Source organism: Scophthalmus maximus, chromosome 5 (assembly GCF_022379125.1).
Source record: "Scophthalmus maximus strain ysfricsl-2021 chromosome 5, ASM2237912v1, whole genome shotgun sequence".
In the NCBI taxonomy this organism is placed as follows: domain Eukaryota; kingdom Metazoa; phylum Chordata; class Actinopteri; order Pleuronectiformes; family Scophthalmidae; genus Scophthalmus; species Scophthalmus maximus.
In genome coordinates this window covers 20,397,246-20,416,161 of record NC_061519.1, presented here as the reverse complement: position 1 = coordinate 20,416,161, position 18,916 = coordinate 20,397,246, and the positions used below count along the sequence as shown (strand labels likewise).

General features: G+C 42.2%; 4 protein-coding genes across 5 annotated transcripts; all 4 read left to right on the top strand.

Annotated features, from left to right (window-relative positions):
- The first annotated feature begins 1,037 nt into the window (after positions 1-1,037).
- On the top strand, positions 1,038-4,001 carry bcl10 (BCL10 immune signaling adaptor). Of its 2 annotated transcripts, none has more exons than XM_035633033.2 (3): positions 1,038-1,516; positions 1,987-2,275; positions 2,399-4,001. In XM_035633033.2, the coding sequence occupies exons 1-3, from the start codon at positions 1,352-1,354 to the stop codon at positions 2,806-2,808; spliced, it is 864 nt and encodes a 287-aa protein (XP_035488926.1). In that variant the 5' UTR covers positions 1,038-1,351; the 3' UTR covers positions 2,809-4,001. The 2 variants fall into 2 exon arrangements, with proteins under 2 accessions (XP_035488926.1, XP_035488925.1); XM_035633032.2 differs by having other exon boundaries at positions 1,043-1,516; positions 2,396-4,001.
- A 284-nt stretch (positions 4,002-4,285) lies between these two features.
- Positions 4,286-9,070, top strand: LOC118310257 (mucolipin-3). Its single transcript, XM_035633028.2, has 13 exons — positions 4,286-4,437; positions 4,945-5,164; positions 5,284-5,451; positions 5,558-5,711; positions 6,044-6,125; positions 6,203-6,299; positions 6,409-6,508; positions 6,768-6,880; positions 7,323-7,472; positions 7,685-7,786; positions 7,877-7,999; positions 8,136-8,342; positions 8,446-9,070. The coding sequence occupies exons 2-13, from the start codon at positions 4,949-4,951 to the stop codon at positions 8,581-8,583; spliced, it is 1,650 nt and encodes a 549-aa protein (XP_035488921.1). The 5' UTR covers positions 4,286-4,437; positions 4,945-4,948; the 3' UTR covers positions 8,584-9,070.
- Positions 9,071-9,638: 568 nt separating this feature from the next.
- ssx2ipa (synovial sarcoma, X breakpoint 2 interacting protein a) lies at positions 9,639-15,832 on the top strand. The gene is made up of 14 exons (XM_035633027.2): positions 9,639-9,883; positions 10,819-10,967; positions 11,174-11,340; positions 11,504-11,713; positions 12,344-12,454; positions 12,568-12,703; positions 12,827-12,902; positions 12,999-13,179; positions 13,638-13,785; positions 14,020-14,156; positions 14,365-14,538; positions 14,647-14,764; positions 14,921-15,074; positions 15,302-15,832. The coding sequence occupies exons 2-14, from the start codon at positions 10,925-10,927 to the stop codon at positions 15,441-15,443; spliced, it is 1,797 nt and encodes a 598-aa protein (XP_035488920.1). The 5' UTR covers positions 9,639-9,883; positions 10,819-10,924; the 3' UTR covers positions 15,444-15,832.
- A 149-nt stretch (positions 15,833-15,981) lies between these two features.
- LOC118310261 (guanine nucleotide-binding protein G(I)/G(S)/G(O) subunit gamma-5) lies at positions 15,982-18,485 on the top strand. Its single transcript, XM_035633035.2, has 3 exons — positions 15,982-16,178; positions 17,384-17,526; positions 18,214-18,485. Exons 1-2 carry the CDS (start codon positions 16,098-16,100, stop codon positions 17,507-17,509), a joined length of 207 nt encoding a protein of 68 aa, XP_035488928.1. The 5' UTR covers positions 15,982-16,097; the 3' UTR covers positions 17,510-17,526; positions 18,214-18,485.
- The last annotated feature ends 431 nt before the right edge of the window (positions 18,486-18,916 follow it).

The following is an 18,916-nucleotide window of genomic DNA, read 5'->3' as shown; positions in this document are numbered from 1 at the left end:
CAAATTATGATGCACGTATAATTTGAACAACAGTAACTTGTACTTGAAAATCTGCACAACGTGTTGTTACATACTCGAAGTAAATTGTTAAGGTACTAATAGTTGCAGCTATTAGTTACTACTTCGCATACCAAGATTTTACAAACAAAATATCTTATATTGGCTGACAAAATAAGATGCAATTTTTTTGAAAAACATCACGGCACTTCATAAACTAGTTAGCTCCAGATTGACCTGCTACAATATTAAGATATTTTCCTAAATGTTAATGCATCAGAAAAAAATAATGTAGGAAATATATCATCTGAGGTATTATTTCTTCTACAAGAACCTGCATTATAGCACGGGGGTTTTCATTTTTCTTCTCTGATTAGATCTCTGTGCACGTTGAAGGTGGTCAGAACTACTGTATTCTGGGAATTACAAAAAGTCATCAAACTCAATGTATGTTACCAATAAAAATATTTTTTTTAAAAACTCGACTTCCACCAAACCTGGTGGAGGCCGGGTGTCATTTACATTTTCAAATTACAACTTATATTTTCTCACAACTGTTTACATTTTTTCTCTTACTGTTTAAAAATGTTATACTGTTATAGAATTCTTTTTTTTTTTTTTACCTCTATAACCCTATTTATGTCATTGTTCTATTTATTATACAAATTAATGTCACTGTAATTTATGTCCACAATATTATTGTACAATCGTCCAACTGTAAAGTTCTGAGGGAGAAAAAAATACTGGTACAGTCATCGGGTATACGATAGTAAATCTTGAATCATGGATGGAGCCCGGACCGGGGAACTATGTTTTATGGCAAATAAATCATTAGGTTATCATCAGGCAACTTCCTTTTTTCTTTGTAAATAATCCTACTATGAGAACTAAACAATCATGTGTAGCATTGTTGTCTCTAACGAGATTATTGTGGTTGAATAAAAAGTACAATATGAAATGCAGTGGAGTGCATTGTGTGCGGAGGTCCAGCAGCGCCCCCCAGCGGACGGTGTCGGAACAGCGCCTCATCTGTGTCAGCAACACGTGAATAACGCTGGAAACGAAACGAAGCGGCTCGAGTCCGCGCGACGACCGTCGCGTCGTAGAAGTGGCCACTTCTGTCAAAAGTCCACTTGAACGTCACATATCTACGAACACTGAGCGACAGGCTGACGACGGCCTCCCCTTCTCCTCTGGCGGTGACGTAGGCGGCGCGACGTAAATCCTCCCTGACTCAATCAGGAAGTGGTGGTGGCGGGGGGGGGATTTTTTTTTTTGGTTTTTTTGTTTTGTCGATTGTTGAAACGCAAATCTTCAATGGACAAGTGGACGCGCCGCCTTTAGACGACATGTAATGAAGGAGAAGGAAATCGATCGACGCCCACGAAAGAGCTCCTTTAATCACTTTACGTTTGGTCGTCGCTCGTCACCCCGGAACACCTGGATTTCCACCTTGCGGGTGAGAGGGATGGATGTTCCTCACCTCACTGAAGACGAGATGGCAGAGATTAAAAAAGACGTGAGTACGAAGATTCAGCCGCATCCGGCCTCCTGATAGACCACCTCTGAAATAAGGCAACGTGTGTGTGTGTGTGTGTTGTGTGTGTTGTGTGTGTGTGTGTTGTCACTTCACTTGCACCTCGGCCTGTGAAAGGAGGAAATAAACCACCACACCCTCCGTGTGCCAACATGCAGTCACCCACTGTACGACCAGAGAACATCACATAGCGTTGAACAGTTTGGTGAATACAGACAGAACTTGGTCAGTCTGCATTATTTAAAAAAAACAAAAAACAAACATCCACCAGAGCTGAGAGAAGCGTGGACATCTGTGTCACGTAGAGAAGGACCAGACCGGTTCACGCAGGTGGTTTCAGACCACCCGCTGTCGTCGTTTGCCCTGGATCCCTGTCCAGATCGAGAACAGATCAGCCCCTGCGTGCTCTCACCGTGTTCTCCTGTGTTTGCCCTCGCCGCGGATTCCCCCAGGTGCTGACCCGACTGCGGCACTACCTCTGCGACAAGATCCGGGCCGAGCGCCACCTCGACTACCTGCGCTCGCGCAGGATCCTGACGCGGGACGACGCCGAGGAGATCAGCTGCAGGACCACGCAGACCAAGAGGACGGCCACGCTGCTGGACACCCTGGCCGAAAACCCCCGGGGCCTGGACGCCCTGATCGACTCCATCAGGGAGCTGCGCTCGCAAAACTTTATCATCACCAAGATCACGGACGAGGTGCAAAAGGTCAAAAATGAGAAGATCGAGTCGCTCAGAGGTTAGTTGGCCAAAATCACGATGGAATCTGCTGTGTATTTTAAAAATCATACTCTATGTTCGTGATGCTTTAATTCCCATGTCCTTCCCTCTTCTCCTCCCGTCGTCTGTCACTCCACAGCAGGGGCTGCTTCCAGTTCCCCATCTGACAGCAACCTCAGCACCCCGAGCTCGACCAGCGACCTCCCCACTACATTCTCCAACAACTCCACCCTGCTTTTCCACCCCGACGGAGAACGAAGTCACTCCACCTTAGACGTCGCAGGCTCACTCAATCTGCCGTCGTTGCAGAGAGGTGGAGACTTGTCCTCCGTGGCTGGTGCCAGCATCCCCGCGGCCTCCTCCACAACCTCCTCCAGCCTCCCGAGGCCCGGAGACCCCGGAGCTCCTCCGCTGCCGGACGAGGAGATGGTGGAATCCCCCTCCAGCATTGATGTCGCTGCGCCGGGGTGCACCAGCAGCGGAGGCGACCCGAACTTCCAGCCCCTGAGGTCGCGCTCGCTCACCCCAACGTTCCATAGTCACATGTTTTAACGTCACACCTCAATGGGACGGTTCTCATGCAGTTAGTGGGACAAACTGGCACAGTCCTCAACCACTCGACTCATCTCATATACAAACACTCTCTTGTTGTGTCCTTTTGGCGTTGCTCTTGCCTGTGATTAGGCAGTTTGTGAGAAATTGCTGCACATGGGGGATGTACTCCATGTTGGCATTGTACCATTTAGCTTTTATGGACAGATATTACAGGTATTTTGTCTCCGGGGCAGGAGTAATGTTAGAGGGTTTTAAATAGTGGAGTCAATTTGTATCCGTTCTTTTGGTATGAGGCCAAAATTAGACCTTAGTTTTGAGAGTATCCTTTCCAAAAATGTAAACGTAATCAAACGTATAAGAACAGATCTGAAATAAAATAGAGTTTAAATTGAAAGATTATTTTGTTATATAAGCAGAGTTGGAGTGTACAGGCATTTGGTGCAAGCTTTTAGTACGGGATACATTTCCATATTCTTAAAGACACAGTTGAGACGCCATCCAAAATGTATTTAGCTTCAGTTCCCTGCTTCGGCAAGGCAACTTTATTTGTCTTGCACTTTCCATACACCAAGGCCAATCAATAAAAGAATACAGTAAATGTATAACAATAATTAATTAAAGTGTGAAAGACATATAGACAAGATTAAAAATAGAAGAAAAAATGTGTGTGTATATGAATAATAAAAGGACAGTGCAAGGCAATGAGAACAGTAAAAAATACATTCAAATCCTAAGAAAATATCTACAAATAAATATATCGGTAAAATAAAAAGTGTGTTTCCCTAGATTTCTTAAATAGTGAAATGCTTCAGTACGTCGTCAGCTAAGACAATCTTGACGTCTCTTATCAAATATGTGATTGCTTGGAATAGTGTGAAGACGCGGCAGCTACAGTTTATGCGTAGCAGGAAAAAAAATGTCATATACACTGAATCGACTCCATGAGCACACATACGATGTACAATGACCCATTCTGATTTTTTAAGACGCTGCGTTTTGACCTGAGCGCCGTAGCTTCAAAGGATGTTTTCCGCTTCTCTTCTTCTCTGTGTGGCATCACGTCAAGACGAAGTTGCTTTACATTGTCATCACTACAGGCGTCACGTAAAATACTGTGAAATACAAAAATCTGTCCTGCTTTTTACGATGTTCAATGGTCTTGTACAATATACAATACATACTGAATTCAACTGTTCTTCTGTTTTTTTTCTTGGCGGCTGTTTGTTGAAAATCATTGATGCAGTTTGTCTTTGCTGATTTCATCTGTCATAGTAAGGGACACAATATTAAGGTAACGCGAACAAATCCCACAACTCTTGACTCATTTGCTTTCCAGCAAAAACTGTATGTGAGACTCTTCACATGCGCTTGATGAAATCAAATCTTTAAAAAAAACTGACTGGCAGAAGACCGTATATAATATCAGTGTCTGGATTTTGCAGCTGTACAGTAACTGTGAGCTCTGTCCCGTGTTTTGGAAAAACTGGAAAGGCTGAGAGTGACGCAGAGCAGATGACAGTCATCGTGGTGAAGGCTGGCGACTGCGCCGCCTCGTCTTCACACGCAGCACTGATGCTGCTGTCAGACAAGTTGCTCTGTGGCTCGCTGGTGCACTGCAGACCGTAGGTAATTCACTTTTTCATTACTATTTTATATATATATATATAGTGTATACGTATCTTGACTTTTCTTCAAATTGTCTTCCAATGTCTTTACTATTTATGTTCTAGAAAGGAATTGAAAATATAAACCATTGCACTAGTTTGTAGTATCTGTAATGTTAGAGCTGTTGGGATTTTATTGCATAGTTTAATATTTATATTTTAAACTTAGGCAAGGCTGTGACTAATTGGCAAAATGACACACAAATAACCCCATACCTTTGTGGTGTCCTAGAGAATTAGTAGTTCATTTTAATGCAATTAGTTTGCTCTGGATAACTTTGAAAAGGCAGAATGACAGCAGCGTGCTTGTGCAGGAGAACCAGTTTGATAAACATCAGAATGACTGGAATGGCTAATCCCTTACCTCCAACACATTGCTGATGTGCGTTGAACCTTTGGCAAAATATAAGTATTCCAAAACTGTCTTCACAAAAAAGAAAGAATAGTGCACTTCTTTTCTGCACTTCAGTTAAATGGAGGACCCTCAACATCCGGTGAGGCCCGAGGAGAGGAGGCAGAACGGCCACTGCAGACCGAGTGCTCGCACTCTGGAGTCGAAGGTGGTGGAGGACTTCAGACGGAGGCTCAAGTACTTCTTCATGAACCCCTGTGAGAAGTACAGAGCCAGAGGTCGCAAACCCTGGAAGCTGATGTTACAAATAGTAAAAATTGCCATCATCACAATTCAGGTAGTGTAAAAAAAAAAGTGTTACTATTTTATTTTTCAGTGACTATGAATGCGTACAGACGGCAGATATCCATTTGTCCCTATATATGAATAATTGTCCCCCTTTTTTGCCTCGGCCAGTTAGTGTCTTTTGGCCTGAGCAACGAAATGGTGGTCACCTTCAAAGAAGACAACCTGATGGCCTTCAGACATCTGTTCCTCAAAGGATACAAAGATCAACCGCTTGGACCCTATGCACTTTACACAAGGGCAGATGTGTATGATCACATCCACCATGTTGTGAACAGGGTAGTGACCATGTAGATGCATGAGAAATTGACGATGATGATGTCATCTGTGGGATTTCATGGCAAAATAATAATTTAAAATTCTTCACCGTGTTTTTTCCCCCCAGTACATCAGTCTTCAAAACCTGACTGTGGGTAATCTTGCGTACGAGAGGGTTGACGGCGAGTTCACTCCTTTGTCTCTCTGTCAAGACTTTTACAGAAACAGCAGCATTGATCCTGGGAATGAGACCTTTGACATTGATCCACATATTGATAAAGGTACCAAAGCACAAAACTTCCATAAAAAAAAAATCTAAAATAATTTAACCATCAAGTAGAGTCACATGAGCTGTGGAACGTAAATACAGTAGCTGCCTTAGGTTGTGTTCATATTGTATTTTATTAATCAAGTATATTTATGGAAGCTGATTCATGGAAATAATGGAACATTATCACAATGTGGATTTACATGTGACTCTTTCAAAAAGAGGAAGCTTGCACGGCATAGTGGAGTCACAGGGGGGAAAAAGTGTTAAACTGTTCCTCTGCTGAACAGTCGAGGGAAATGCGAGTGCTTTTTCAACATAGCGCCCTGTATTTCCTTCTCACAGACTGTATTTCCATATACCCCGTGCAGCCGCTTGACAACAGCACTTCAGTCCCACACTTCAACTTCTCCTTAGATTTCAAAAGGTGACCAAACTGAAAATACTGGTTCCATGCCAGGTGAAGCCAGAGTGTGGCCTGCTAATATGTGTTTGTGTGTCTAGGCTGCTATCAGTGAACATCTACCTGACACTGAAAACCATCAATCTGCAGACTGTGCGGCACCATGAGCTACCAGACTGTTATGACTTCCATATAAAGGTTGGTGACAATGTGTGGGAACTGCCACACCCTGATTTGGTCTTGTTATTTTTGCAGAATTAACTTGTGCTATGTCTCTAACAAATGACTCTCCTCTGTTTTTACACAGATCACGTTTGACAACCACGCACACAGTGGGAAGATAATGGTTGATGTTGAAAATGATGTAAGAATCAATGAATGCAGAGACTGGAACGTGGAAGGCACCTGTAAGTATTTATCCAAACTCTTGATGCTTTATGACACCAAAAACCAAATACTGGTATCTGTCATTGCTTCAATTGGCCAGCAGGGGGCACAGTCGCAAAACTCCGTAACCGTGACAACTGTCTGATCTAACAGCAGCTGGTTTGTCCAAGAAAATATAAGTTTATGTCTCAGCCACGTAAAAGCAGCAGCAGCAACAACAACAACAACAATAGAAAATTAAATAATATATAACCTTCAATCTGTGGCTTTCATTTGTAGCTTGTAAAAACGACTATCTCCTCTTGTGGTTTGACTCTGTGGTCATCCTCGCCTGCTTCATCTCTCTCATCCTCTGCACACGATCTGTCATCAATGGCGTCCAACTCCAGTTTGTAAGTCACTTGTGTTAACACACAAGAGTTTGGTACATTTTAGACAAGTTTTATTCATTGAGTAATAAATTACTGATTTAGTTTGTTCGTCCCTTGTGCGTCCATCCATCCGGTAAGAGAAAATTCAGTTTCACAAAACTGCACATTCACCCACAGACCACTGGAAAACAGCATAGACCTTTATGTTGAAAACTAAAATGTACAGAGAATGTCAATCATCAGTTAAAACAAATATATAAATATTGAATCTATGTTTATAATTTATTTTTTCATTGTGTGCATGGTCAGAAATTTGAGGCAAGTATAAATGTGGATGTGGAATTTTGTGAAAATTAATAATTAGATTTTTAAACAATGTGACTACCATGTAAATAAATTATTCCTGGGTTTGAGTGTATTTGTTTAATTGATGTGTTCTACAATATGCTCATATCACTTGCAGGAGTTCAACACATTCTTCCATGCATACTACAATAGAATTGTCACTTGGTCAGACCGCATGGAGTTTGTGAATGGCTGGTATATCCTCATCATTGTCAGCGACACGTTGTCCATCGCTGGGTCAGTGCTCAAAATTGGAATTCAAACAAAGGTTTGTTTTTTATTCAGCTTCATTGTTTATATTTCCACACATAATTCACTGTAGAAATGTTTGGCTGAGGGTAAAGGAAATCCTGAAAAGATAAATGATGTGAAATCAGGTACTATGTAATTTATGATGTTTGGAAACATTAATAAAAGCCCTTCTGTTTGTAGATTAATCTATGAAAATGACTTGGTCCATACCACGCATCTCTTTTGCAGTTCCTGACAAACTACGATGTGTGTAGTATCCTGCTGGGAACAGCCACAATGCTTGTCTGGGTTGGTGTGATTCGTTACCTTGGTTTCTTCAAGAAATACAATGTAAGAACTGACACTGCCTATTGTTTTGACATAATGCATCAGCCAAATAAATGCATATAAAAAGGAACTGAAACATTAATTCCTATCCAGATCTTAATTTTAACCCTAAGAGCGGCGTTTCCAAATGTGATCCGATTCTGCTGTTGTGCGGCCATGATCTACCTTGGCTACTGCTTCTGCGGTTGGATTGTGCTCGGGCCCTACCATGACAAAGTATGAAAATCATAATCTATGCCAAGACTTAGTGTACCCAAATAAATTCTCCCAAGTATTGTGATGCTCTGTAATACTTCTAATCTGAAATTTAGAAACTCAATCATCAAAATGTTGTGGGGGTTTCTTTTCCCAGTTCCGGACGCTCGACAGGGTGACAGAGTGCCTCTTCTCCCTCATCAACGGGGACGACATGTACGCCACCTTCCTGAAGATGAGAGACAAGAGCTACATGGTGTGGCTTTTCAGCCGACTCTACCTCTACTCCTTCATATCCCTCTTCATCTACATGGTGCTCAGCCTGTTCATTGCTGTCATCACTGACACCTACGACACCATCAAGGTCAGTCTTGTCTTGTCACCTGTTTCATCCATTTACAGCCCCAATATCTTATATTGCCGTCGCACTAGATTGGCCCAATGACTCTACAATGTTGCTTTTCCAGCATCACCAGCAAGACAAGGTCCCAGTGTCCCAGCTTCAGGCCTTTGTTGCAGAGTGCAGGGACCAGCCTGAGTCTGGAAGATACCAGACTGAGCCGGCCTCCTGCTTCTGCCTGTCTCCGTGCTGCTGCTTCGGGTGACGTGAGGAGGAGCAGCATGCGCCTTTGCAGGGTGTTGGCCAATGGTTTTCATCTTACTGAAGGAGAAGGCTTTATTTGAACTCATTTGAAACTGCTGGAGAGGATTACAAAAAAAATTTATTCAAGACTGTGGTCACCTTATAAGCATTACCAGTGGTTGGTGACTTTCCCTTTCAAGGAGGATTATATTTTGTCCTGACTGCACAATAACAACATTACTTTGTACAAACAGTTCAGCAATTAAAAATATATGTAAAGGAAAGGGGGTTTACTGATTTTAAAATCAAACCGTAGAGATAAATATATTGTATATATATATACTGTAATTTGTTATTGTTGCTTTTCTTCCTTTCTATGTGTTGACACTAAACTGATATATGAACAGTGGATATATATCAGTGGATTTATGGGTTTTTCTGCTCCTGTGTATTTTTTCACCCCTCAGACAAAATGTATTTTCTTTCTTTCTAAATCAAGTTAATTCCAACTGCTTCTCAGATTATATTCTGTTCCTATTTACTTCTCCTGAGCTGAACATAATAGCCTACCAAGAGAAAACATGTGATGTAATGTAGTTTACAGTAACTAAGGTAACACTTTAACACTACTTCACTTCATTTCCTGAAACCTGTGTCAAGTCCTTACTGGTCCTGCCCCCTCCACACTTCCGGCTTTGACCTGAGACCAGTACAACACAAACGCAGTGGCTGTTTAGCGGCTGCCGCCACAAACAGTGGCAGCTGCAGCCGCAGGTCAGTCACTGGCTGCTGTGGCGGCCACCGGAAAAGCCGCAGTTTAAAAAAATAAAAGAGAATATGGAAAGAATATTGCACTTAAAACGAAGAGGCGATATAGTTTAGGTCAGAGGAGCGGAAGTGTCTCCGTCACTGCAGTGCTTTGTGACACCTGTGACAGTCGCCGACCTCTGATTTGCATAATCTTCCTCTTGCGTACGGCGCGCGCAGCCAATGGACGGCTCGCGTGCTGGTTGCCTAACAACGCCGCCGCCAATAACGTTGACGTTTGGTCCGCGGCCAGATGAAGACGCTACTTAAATACAAACTCACACACAGCTGCTGCCTGAAGCCTGAGCTCAGCAGCAACAACACCACAGTGCCGCTGTTTGTGAATGTAACAGCTGGTGATATATATATATATTTATATATAAATATAAATGTATATCTTGACATCGCGATGACAACTGGACTCGACACGGCTGTTTGCTGGTGTTTTTGACAAGGGAGCGTTTCGATGATCACCGAACTTGGCAACTGTCGACCCCCTTTTCCCCGTCGCACCGGTGAGTATTAGCATAGCTGTTATCCAGGTTAGCAGGTGTGACGCGAAATGTGCTCCTTCTTTAATAAAATGCATATTAGCATTCAACAAGTGTAGCCGACGTCACATTCACCGCACAGCGCAGGACTGTTGGGGCTAAGTTACCTGTGGCTCAAGTGCCCACAACGATACGGTTGGTGAATTGTTCGACCCCTTTTTTTCTTTTCTTTTTTTTTTCTTTTTTAAATTTAGCAAGCTAGCTAACGTTAGCCAAGCGTACACTCGCCGTGGACAATTGTGATATCAGCATGTGACGCTAAGGTAAACAAAAAGTACACGAAGTATGAGTACTTGACGTATTCAGTAGTCAGTCGGTCGTTGCGGCTCTAGATAAGTTGTGTTTGTGTCTTCTGGTTCACGAGATAACAACGCGGAGGAGTTCTCTCCGCGCTGCCCGCCGACGCGACGTGGGCAGGCGGGTGTGTTAGCTGGTAGTTACGGCCTCACCAGCATGGTGCACTCGAACTCGAGTGGCTGCACAAATGTTTTCTTCTCCTGTGTCAACAAGATCCGCACGATGTGCGCGACAGCCTGAACATGTCAGTACTTCGGTGGAGTCTGTGGGAGGGGTAGTCGGTGTAGATGGCTGGTTCAACTTGTTTCACCGCAACACGTTAAGAATAAAAACCAAAAGTCCAAAAATAGACATGCTCCCGCTCGGATTTAGACTCCCTTTCTAATGGATTCCCTCATTCGTATCTTTTTTCTTTAATCCATTCGCCTGTAGCTGAGGTCATCCTACTACCCTGCAATTTAGATGCTGGCAACCAATGGGGAGGGGCCCCCTCTTAAACCCCAATCTAACCCCACATGCACACGATTGACGGTTAATCCTGTGTGGCGGTGGACCAGATTATCTGTTGCGGGTCTATCTCATGGTTTGATGCTCCATTGCAGGGCTCTGTTCCAGCTGAAGCCGCTGATCCACTGCCTGGCTGGTAGTCCACCTCCTGGTAGATAACTCATGACCTCACAAATGCCCGTGTCCTGATGTGTCGGTGACATGGGAGAGTGGTGGACAAGCGTGCCAACGGAGACATCAATAGGTAAATCTATCTTCTCTGTATCAGGCTAGAATACTCTAAATATGGACAGACCCATCAGCTTTGCTGTTTTTAGGATGTGCCAGAGGTGACCCATATTTGTGTCCTCGTTTTGGAGTAGCAGCCTAATTCAAGCCTCCCAACGGTAACAGAGTCGACACACATTTGCCATAATTTTCCTGTCTCTTTTCTCCCTCTCCTCCTTTTAGGAAACTATGAGATCTCAAGCATATCACATGTGACAATGTCACCCTCGCGGCATAACAACCCTGTGTCAATGAACCCTCCTTTGCCCCTGTCCAAAAGCTCCTACAGTGTGATAAGTGCCTTTTGCACAGAGGATAATGTCCCTCAGTGCATTTTATACATCAACCAGGTAAGAAAATGTCCAGTTTCAGTTAATCTAATATAAAAATTAAATGCATTTGTCATCCTTCATATTAGATTTGATTAGTAAATGTGGTTCAAATCACTGTGCATTTCTGCGGGAATGACCCACTACGAAACCAGGACAATGACAAAAGTCCTTTCTCTCACAGGAGCTTGCCTCACTGGGTCTCTCCTCCACATGTATCGAGGCCAGCTCACCGGGGGGAGCCGCCCTGAACACGGTGCCAGCTTTGAATGCCATGTACGAGCTACTGCAGATTCACAGACGGAATATGGGCACTTTAGAGGAGCTGGAGAGAGAGCAGCTGAAGAAATCCAGCACTTTGGATCACATACAGATGAGCAATTCCAGACTCAAGGCATGTATGATGTATTTTTCACACAGAATATAATGTGTACATGTCCTCTGTCTAGCTGGGCCACAAAATGCTCTGTAAATGTTCCCGTTGGCATTGTCATTTCTCACCCGGACAATCACCTGCTACGTCCATCATATGTAAAAGGCAAACTGTAAAATGTCCTGACCTAATTTTCTGGAAGGAGACAAAGACAAAAACAAAACTGACAAATGTTACATAGAGATGAAAAAGTCTCACTTATTCCTAACATTTTGTATTGCAATGATAGAAATGTTTTCTAATCTCCATGAGACGCATATCTCTTCTGTCTAAACCCACCAAAGAAGAATACAAGGTTATGAGTCCCACAATGAAATGTCGAAAATAAGGAATGTTACAGGAGGAATGTTAGTTTGAGTTACTCATAGCACACATTTTCAGTTTTGTGAGAAAGGGGATCAAAATGGCAATTACCTTGTCGGTGTGGTTATATATTGTTGATATATCTATAGTCAGTCCTACTATATCATCAGATGGCATTTACCAGTTTTAGGATGGGATTTTGCTCAGGAATCGACTCAAGTAGTTCCAACCCTGAACCGAATGCTTCATCTGACTGGGCTCATAAGAGTAATGTGTACTTCCTTCCAGGATCAATTGGAACTGTCTATAAGGGAGAAGTCAGGTCTACACGAGACCGAGAGGCAGCTACAACTCAAAATCAAGACTTTGCAGAGCTGCTTGAAAACTGAAAAAGATGAGGTAGACTTCCTTTTTTCCTATAACTGGCAACATTAATGTTTTCAGTTATACAGAGTGTCGAGGTGCCTGTGCACAAGCCTGACGAAATATCACGATTCAACTATTCTGTGCAGGTGCAAAAGCTCCAAAGTATCATTGCCAGCCGTGCTTCTCAGTACAGTCATGATGCCAAGAGAAAGGAGAGAGAGGGTGCCAAGCTCAAGGAACGCCTCAGCCAGCTACTGATCGACAGAAAGGATAAAAAACTAGGTAAGCAAGCACATCTTTACCATAACTATATACATCTGTGCAAGGTGTATGGGATGAATTCATGGCTTTTGTCTCCTTTGTCTTTAATTCTGGAAATTTATTGTCATCCCTTCTCTATTTTAGCTATCGATGTACTGAATTGTTTGGGACGGTCAGATGGAAAAAGGAGCCACTGGAAAACGACAAAAGCGACAGCCAGGTATTATGAAAGGCACCATGTCACCTCTCAACCCTAGAATTTGTAGAATGTGTACTGTCAGTCAGGCTGAATGTATCCGGAAATTGCCCCCCGCAGCCATGAGGGTGAGATGTACAAGTCATTGCTCAGTGACTACGAGGCAAGTCAGAGGTCCTTGATGCTAGAGAACGCTGAGCTCAAGAAAGTGCTCCAGCAGATGAAGAAGGAGATGATACATATCCTAAGTCCACGCCAGCCCTCTGCCAGAGGAGCCACTGCTAACGATAGCCAAGAGCAGGTATTTATATAATTCTTTTTCTGGCATTATGAACACACAAAAATAAGCCTGCCATGTTGGTTTGAGAAGTTTATCTCTGAAGTATTGAGAGGACAATTAAATGATGTTCAAGCGGTTTGTATATCATTTTTATTAATCTTTACATGTAAAACTCAGCTGCTATTAGACGTGCACTAGTCCGGACATTTTCCTGAACTTTTCCTCAGCAGAATTATCCTCATGCCCTATCTGCTGCATGCTCACCCCAGTTGCCACAGAATGTTCTCCATGACTAGGACAATCTCCTGTTGCCTTTGTCATATGGGAAAGGCAATCTCTGGAATATGTCAATTTTTCAATTTTTGTGGACATTTCATGAGTTCATGTCTGAAAAGAGCTCTTGTGAGCACGCTCATGTGATTATATGAGATGCTTGCATGTTGCGAATCGACCCTGTTTCTTTTTGTTTTGTTGATCAGGCTGATTCAGATGGGGAGGAGAAGACAGGGGACTCTAGCAGGGAAACACTGGACCAATCCTGTGAGCAAGCTAAGGAGCAGCTCACCAACAGCATCCGCCAGCAATGGCGGAAGTTGAGGAACCACATGGAGAAGTTAGACAGCCACGGTAAACATAGCGCCGTCGCATAACCTCAAATACTGCAAAAGCTCTCTTAGTGGTAGCTTTATAGATACATTGTTTTGATTTATAAATATTTTCCTTTTACAAACACCCTAATGTGAGGTTATCAAAGTGTTGGATTCTCTAAAAATGCCTAGCTGTTAATCTCGCGTTTAAATGAAAGCCGTATACCTGGAAGAAAATTGAGTTTAACAATTTTCGATGTTTTTGTTTGCCAAGCATCTCAAGTTCAAAATCAATTGGAGTCCGATAAAGAGCTGATACCGAGGGAGACCCACGAGTATGAGATGGAGAGGATGAGGTGTGAAGTCCAGCAGTGCAAAGAGTTCATTCATGCACAACAACAACTCCTCCAGGTCAGTATCTGCTGATTCCAAATCAAGAGATGGACAGTAGATGTGTGCCGGTTAAACATTTGCTCCGCAGACTTTAATTCCAATACGTTAGAGGCCTCTCATTATGAGTGTAAATTAAGGGATGAAATAAGCAGTTTAGATAAATGAGCAAATCTGTACATAATCATTTGCTTTGAAATAAAAAAATATATATTTCTACCTTTTGCAGCAACAACTGCACACATCATTTGACGATGATACCGCAGCTCTTCTCAACGACTGCTACACACTGGAGGAGAAGGAGCGTCTCAAGGAGGAGTGGAGGCTCTTTGACGAACAGAAGAGAAACTTTGAGCGGGAGAGGAAGAACTTCACAGAGGCTGCTATTCGCCTGGGGCGAGAGGTCCTTGAGTCTTCTCTTCTGATGTTGCACCTCTAAATTGTTCAGCATATATTGTGCGGGGCTGTTATCACTGTTGAATTAATTTTTGTCTTTTTGTATATCGCACAGAAAAAGGCCTTTGAGGAGGACCGTGCTTCTTGGCTCAAGAATCAATTTTTGAACATGACTCCCTTCATAGACCGTAGGAGATGTTCTTCATCAGATGGTCAAAGTGCCTTATCAATCAGTAAGTCCATTCATTAATTACATTTTTTAAAAATTATTATAATATGCAAGTTAGGATTGTAACTATCATAAATGAACCGGAAGGGGTTACAATATATAATTTTAATTGATTTCATTTTTTATTTTATTTTTTATCTCAATGTCTCCTGCATTGCAGGAAGTGAGCCAGAGATGAGGATGTCTTCCATGAAAGCTGAACTGACCAAATCATCAACCTATGCCACATTCTCCACGCCTAAACCTACACAAAGTGCTGCTGTGCCATCCACAACCGAACTTTACCGGACACTCCGCCTAATACCAGACAGCAGGTATTATTGAGTCACTTTGCTGGCTGTTGTCTGTATTTGGCGAAATATAAATTTGTGTTTCCTCGGCATGTGCTGGAATTAAATTTTGTGCAGTGTTACTTTACCAAGAGTGCTTTAACTGTTCACAACATATTATAAGTGCCCTTGTAAAACACATAGATGTCCGATAGTGTAGAAGTGTGGAGTATTATTAATACAATTAATCTGTATTTTCCCAATTTTAATAGCTCCAGACATTCAAATCGAGGACGCTGGCAAGAGTCCAGCACCATCGAAGGCGGAGACACTCGTGCAAAGTCAAAACACCGTGTTCGGTGCGGAGACCTGAGTATCTTCTCTCTGGGTGACGACGAGAACAACCTCGCCTAAAGAACAACCTGTGCCTCTGCAGTGGACTTGAGCATCAATTTATGGCTGAATTCCATTTTTTGGACACAGACAAATCATTAATTCACCAAAGCTGATCAAACAAGAAAGCACTTTAATAAACCTGCCATTGTTCATTTCTTCCTTTTCTTCTATTACAAACAAATCAACACTGGCAGATTTAAGCTATATTCAGGGGGAGGGTATATACCAAGTAAAGATTTGGAATAATGTCTTCTACATATTTATGGTATGGGATGCTTAAGTTCTAGTGTATTACTTATTTTAAATGTATAAACTATGAGTTTTTAATTGCTGCACATTTGCTTCATGATTATAATGATCTGCCCTGCTGCTGTCGGTGCATTAAAATAAAGAGATTTTTAATGAAATGCGTTCTTTTCTCTTTAATGTGGCGCCCACTAGTGTATTGCAGGAGGAGTTGCAGTCTCGAAAGTGAATAACCGGAATCCGGATGTCATCATCTTTGCTTTTGTCTCAGCCTCCCTCCTCCCTCCAGCAGCAGCCCTTCCTCCCTCCTCCCTCCAGCAGCAGCCCTTCCTCCCTCCCTCCTCCCTCCCTCCGCTCGGCGTCACATTTTACACCGAAAAGAAAAAGGCGAGAAAAAAAAACCCCACACACACACACACTTCGAAAATGTCGGGTTCCTCAAATCTGGTCGCCATGAAAAAAGTGGTACAGCAGCTCCGCTTCGAGGCGAGCATCAACAGAGTGAAGGTAATTCATGTTTGATTTTTGTCTATGAAAATATTGACGGTTGGGTGTCGAGAATGTCGACCGTTACCACGAACCGCTAACGGAGCTAGCTAGTGGCCAGAGGCTAGCAGCGGCATTACGTCAAGCTAGCCGATAGTCAACAGGCATAGCAGGGCGTTGCTAGGGGGGGGGGGGGGGGGGGGGGGGGGGGGGGGGGGGGGTCGGTCAAATGATGAGATGAATCACTCAACATCTGAGAAGAGAGATATAATATTCACACTGTAAACGAGTGGCGGCGACCAGCTGGCTTTTCACTGTGAAGTTGTGAGCTAGCGACGCGTCGCGAAATATCTACGCGAAAACGATGGAAACCTCATCGTTCACTTGTCTGAAGGGGAAACACCAGCACCCCCGCACGTTGCCAACAGCTTTTCGTAACAAGTCAAAGGTCGCAGAGTGAAAACTACAACTTGGAGAACTGTCTGGACGAGATGTGATCATCGCCAAGAGTCCACCTGCACCTACCTACTGTAGCACCGTGGCATTGGGATGTGTGGTTACAGCTAATTATTGAGTCAGCTGTCAGTTAAGCTTTAAATCGGTGATTTAATTGTGCAGAAATGTCCGTCATAACTTCAAAATTCGGTTTACTTTCGATGTATGATCGAAAAAATTGGAACCAGGAAATGTTTGCCTTTTTTTTCCTCATTTGGTTTGCTTGGAAAGAAATGACTGGTACAATTAATTAATTTATCAGAATAGGTTATTTTTGTGGTATTATTATTATTATTATTATTGTCATTATTACATCTCTTGCCATCAATCAACATCAACTCATTATACATATACAATATTCTTTTCCCTCATGGTTTGAGTTCCTTGAACATAAAGATGGAAAACAATGTTAACCATTCCAGACCAGTGTTTCAGTGATTTAAAAATGTATGTTTATGGTCCATTTTAATGACTAAGAAGTTATGAATTACAAGAATATTCCAAGGGCCAAGATATCTTGACTTTAAATCTCTACCATTGATCAAGCTTAAAACGTACTCGATCCAATAATGTCCATATCGGTAAGATTATTTTTCATTTTAAAACGCTGCCTCCATAGCCACAGAAAACGGTGTAAAATTAGTGGAGTGCATCTTTTACCCATCTGTTCAAGCATCCTCGGTGTAACCCCCATGTCCAGGTTTTACATTTTGGCTCCTCTCTGTCCCCAGGTCTCCCAGGCAGCTGCAGACCTTCAACAGTTTTGCATTCAGAACGCCTTGCAGGACCCTCTGCTCACTGGCGTGTCCTCCAGCACCAACCCCTTCAGACCACAGAAGGTCTGCTCCTTCTTGTGAAACCACTGTATTCATTGGTGAGTCTGCCACCCTGTTCACACATTCAGACACACACTCAGAACATATACTGTACATACAAACATACATAGGTGTGATTTTTGAATAGCTTCTTGCACAATTTCTTTAATGTGTCTTGAGTCAGGCAGGTGTTCATTACAATACAGGTATTTTCCTTTGGAAGATGGCTGTTAAATCTCAGTAGTTTCTTCAACAAAGGACATAAACTGTGTACAGCTTGAAAATTGCTGTGTTATGTTTTCATTGTGGGGGAAAAAAAACTTTTAAACATCCACAGAAACGTCTGACCTCCACATTATAATTTACTTTTTTTTGCTGCTGCTATATTTTGCCAACAATAGGGATGCTTAAAAGTACCTCACACAGTATGTTGCAAAGATGCAGCAGTTGAAAACAGATCACGGTAAAATACTATAAGGCCATTATCTACCATTTATGGACTAAAATGATTGATTTACTTGGAGTCATTCAGGTTTGTTATCACATAAGCATAGATTTGTACCTTTTTATTACACTGTTGAGAAATCACAGTGCGTCTCTGACTGTACAGTCTTGAACACCATACAAAAAATGAAGCCATTATAAAATAAATCTACCCAAATTCATTAAAGATAAAGTTCAATGACTAATGTATTGTCTAATTTTGTCTCTGGTTGTGCCTCTTTTTTTTTTTTTTCGCTCTACAGGCCTTCATTTTGATGCTACAGGGAAAAGTTGACCTCACCACTGCTCCTCATGCCAAGCCATTATACTGCCACGGGATCTCTCGAGTGTAGAACACATTGTCAGGAAGATGACCATCTATTTTCAGCCACAGTAGAAGAAAGGGGACAGTTTTATTTTTCATGGCACAGCGTGATTTTTGAGTAAATTATTGTGCCTTTTCTATTGTTCTATTTTAGTCATCACTGTTCTTGACCTTTTTGTATTTAATGAATAAAAACATTCTTTCCTACTACAATGTTTTATGGTCATGGCATTTGCAGTTACCTGCTGTTCCACCTGTTTATTTCAAAACAAAATGGAAGAAAAAAAATCTGATGTTAAAAACTGAGTTAGAATTGGGCCCAGTTGCCTTCTTAGTTTGTGAAAAACTACCACCTCATAACTGGGATGAAGAAGATCATAACCCTCTGGTGGAAGAAGTATCTCAGATTCTCGACATCGGTAAAGTATAAATACATATACATAACTTTCTGTTACTGGTCAAACTTTAACTAGAAAGCAGATATATTATCAGCTAACATAAGTGACTAAATAAAATGTGACTTGTATTATGGGGGAAAATGCTGTTGTCAACAGTTAAAAAGGGCATTTTGAAGATTTATTTTTAAGGGAATAAAATTGACCTGGAAACTTGTGAAAATGAAAGAAAACGTAATGTTCAAA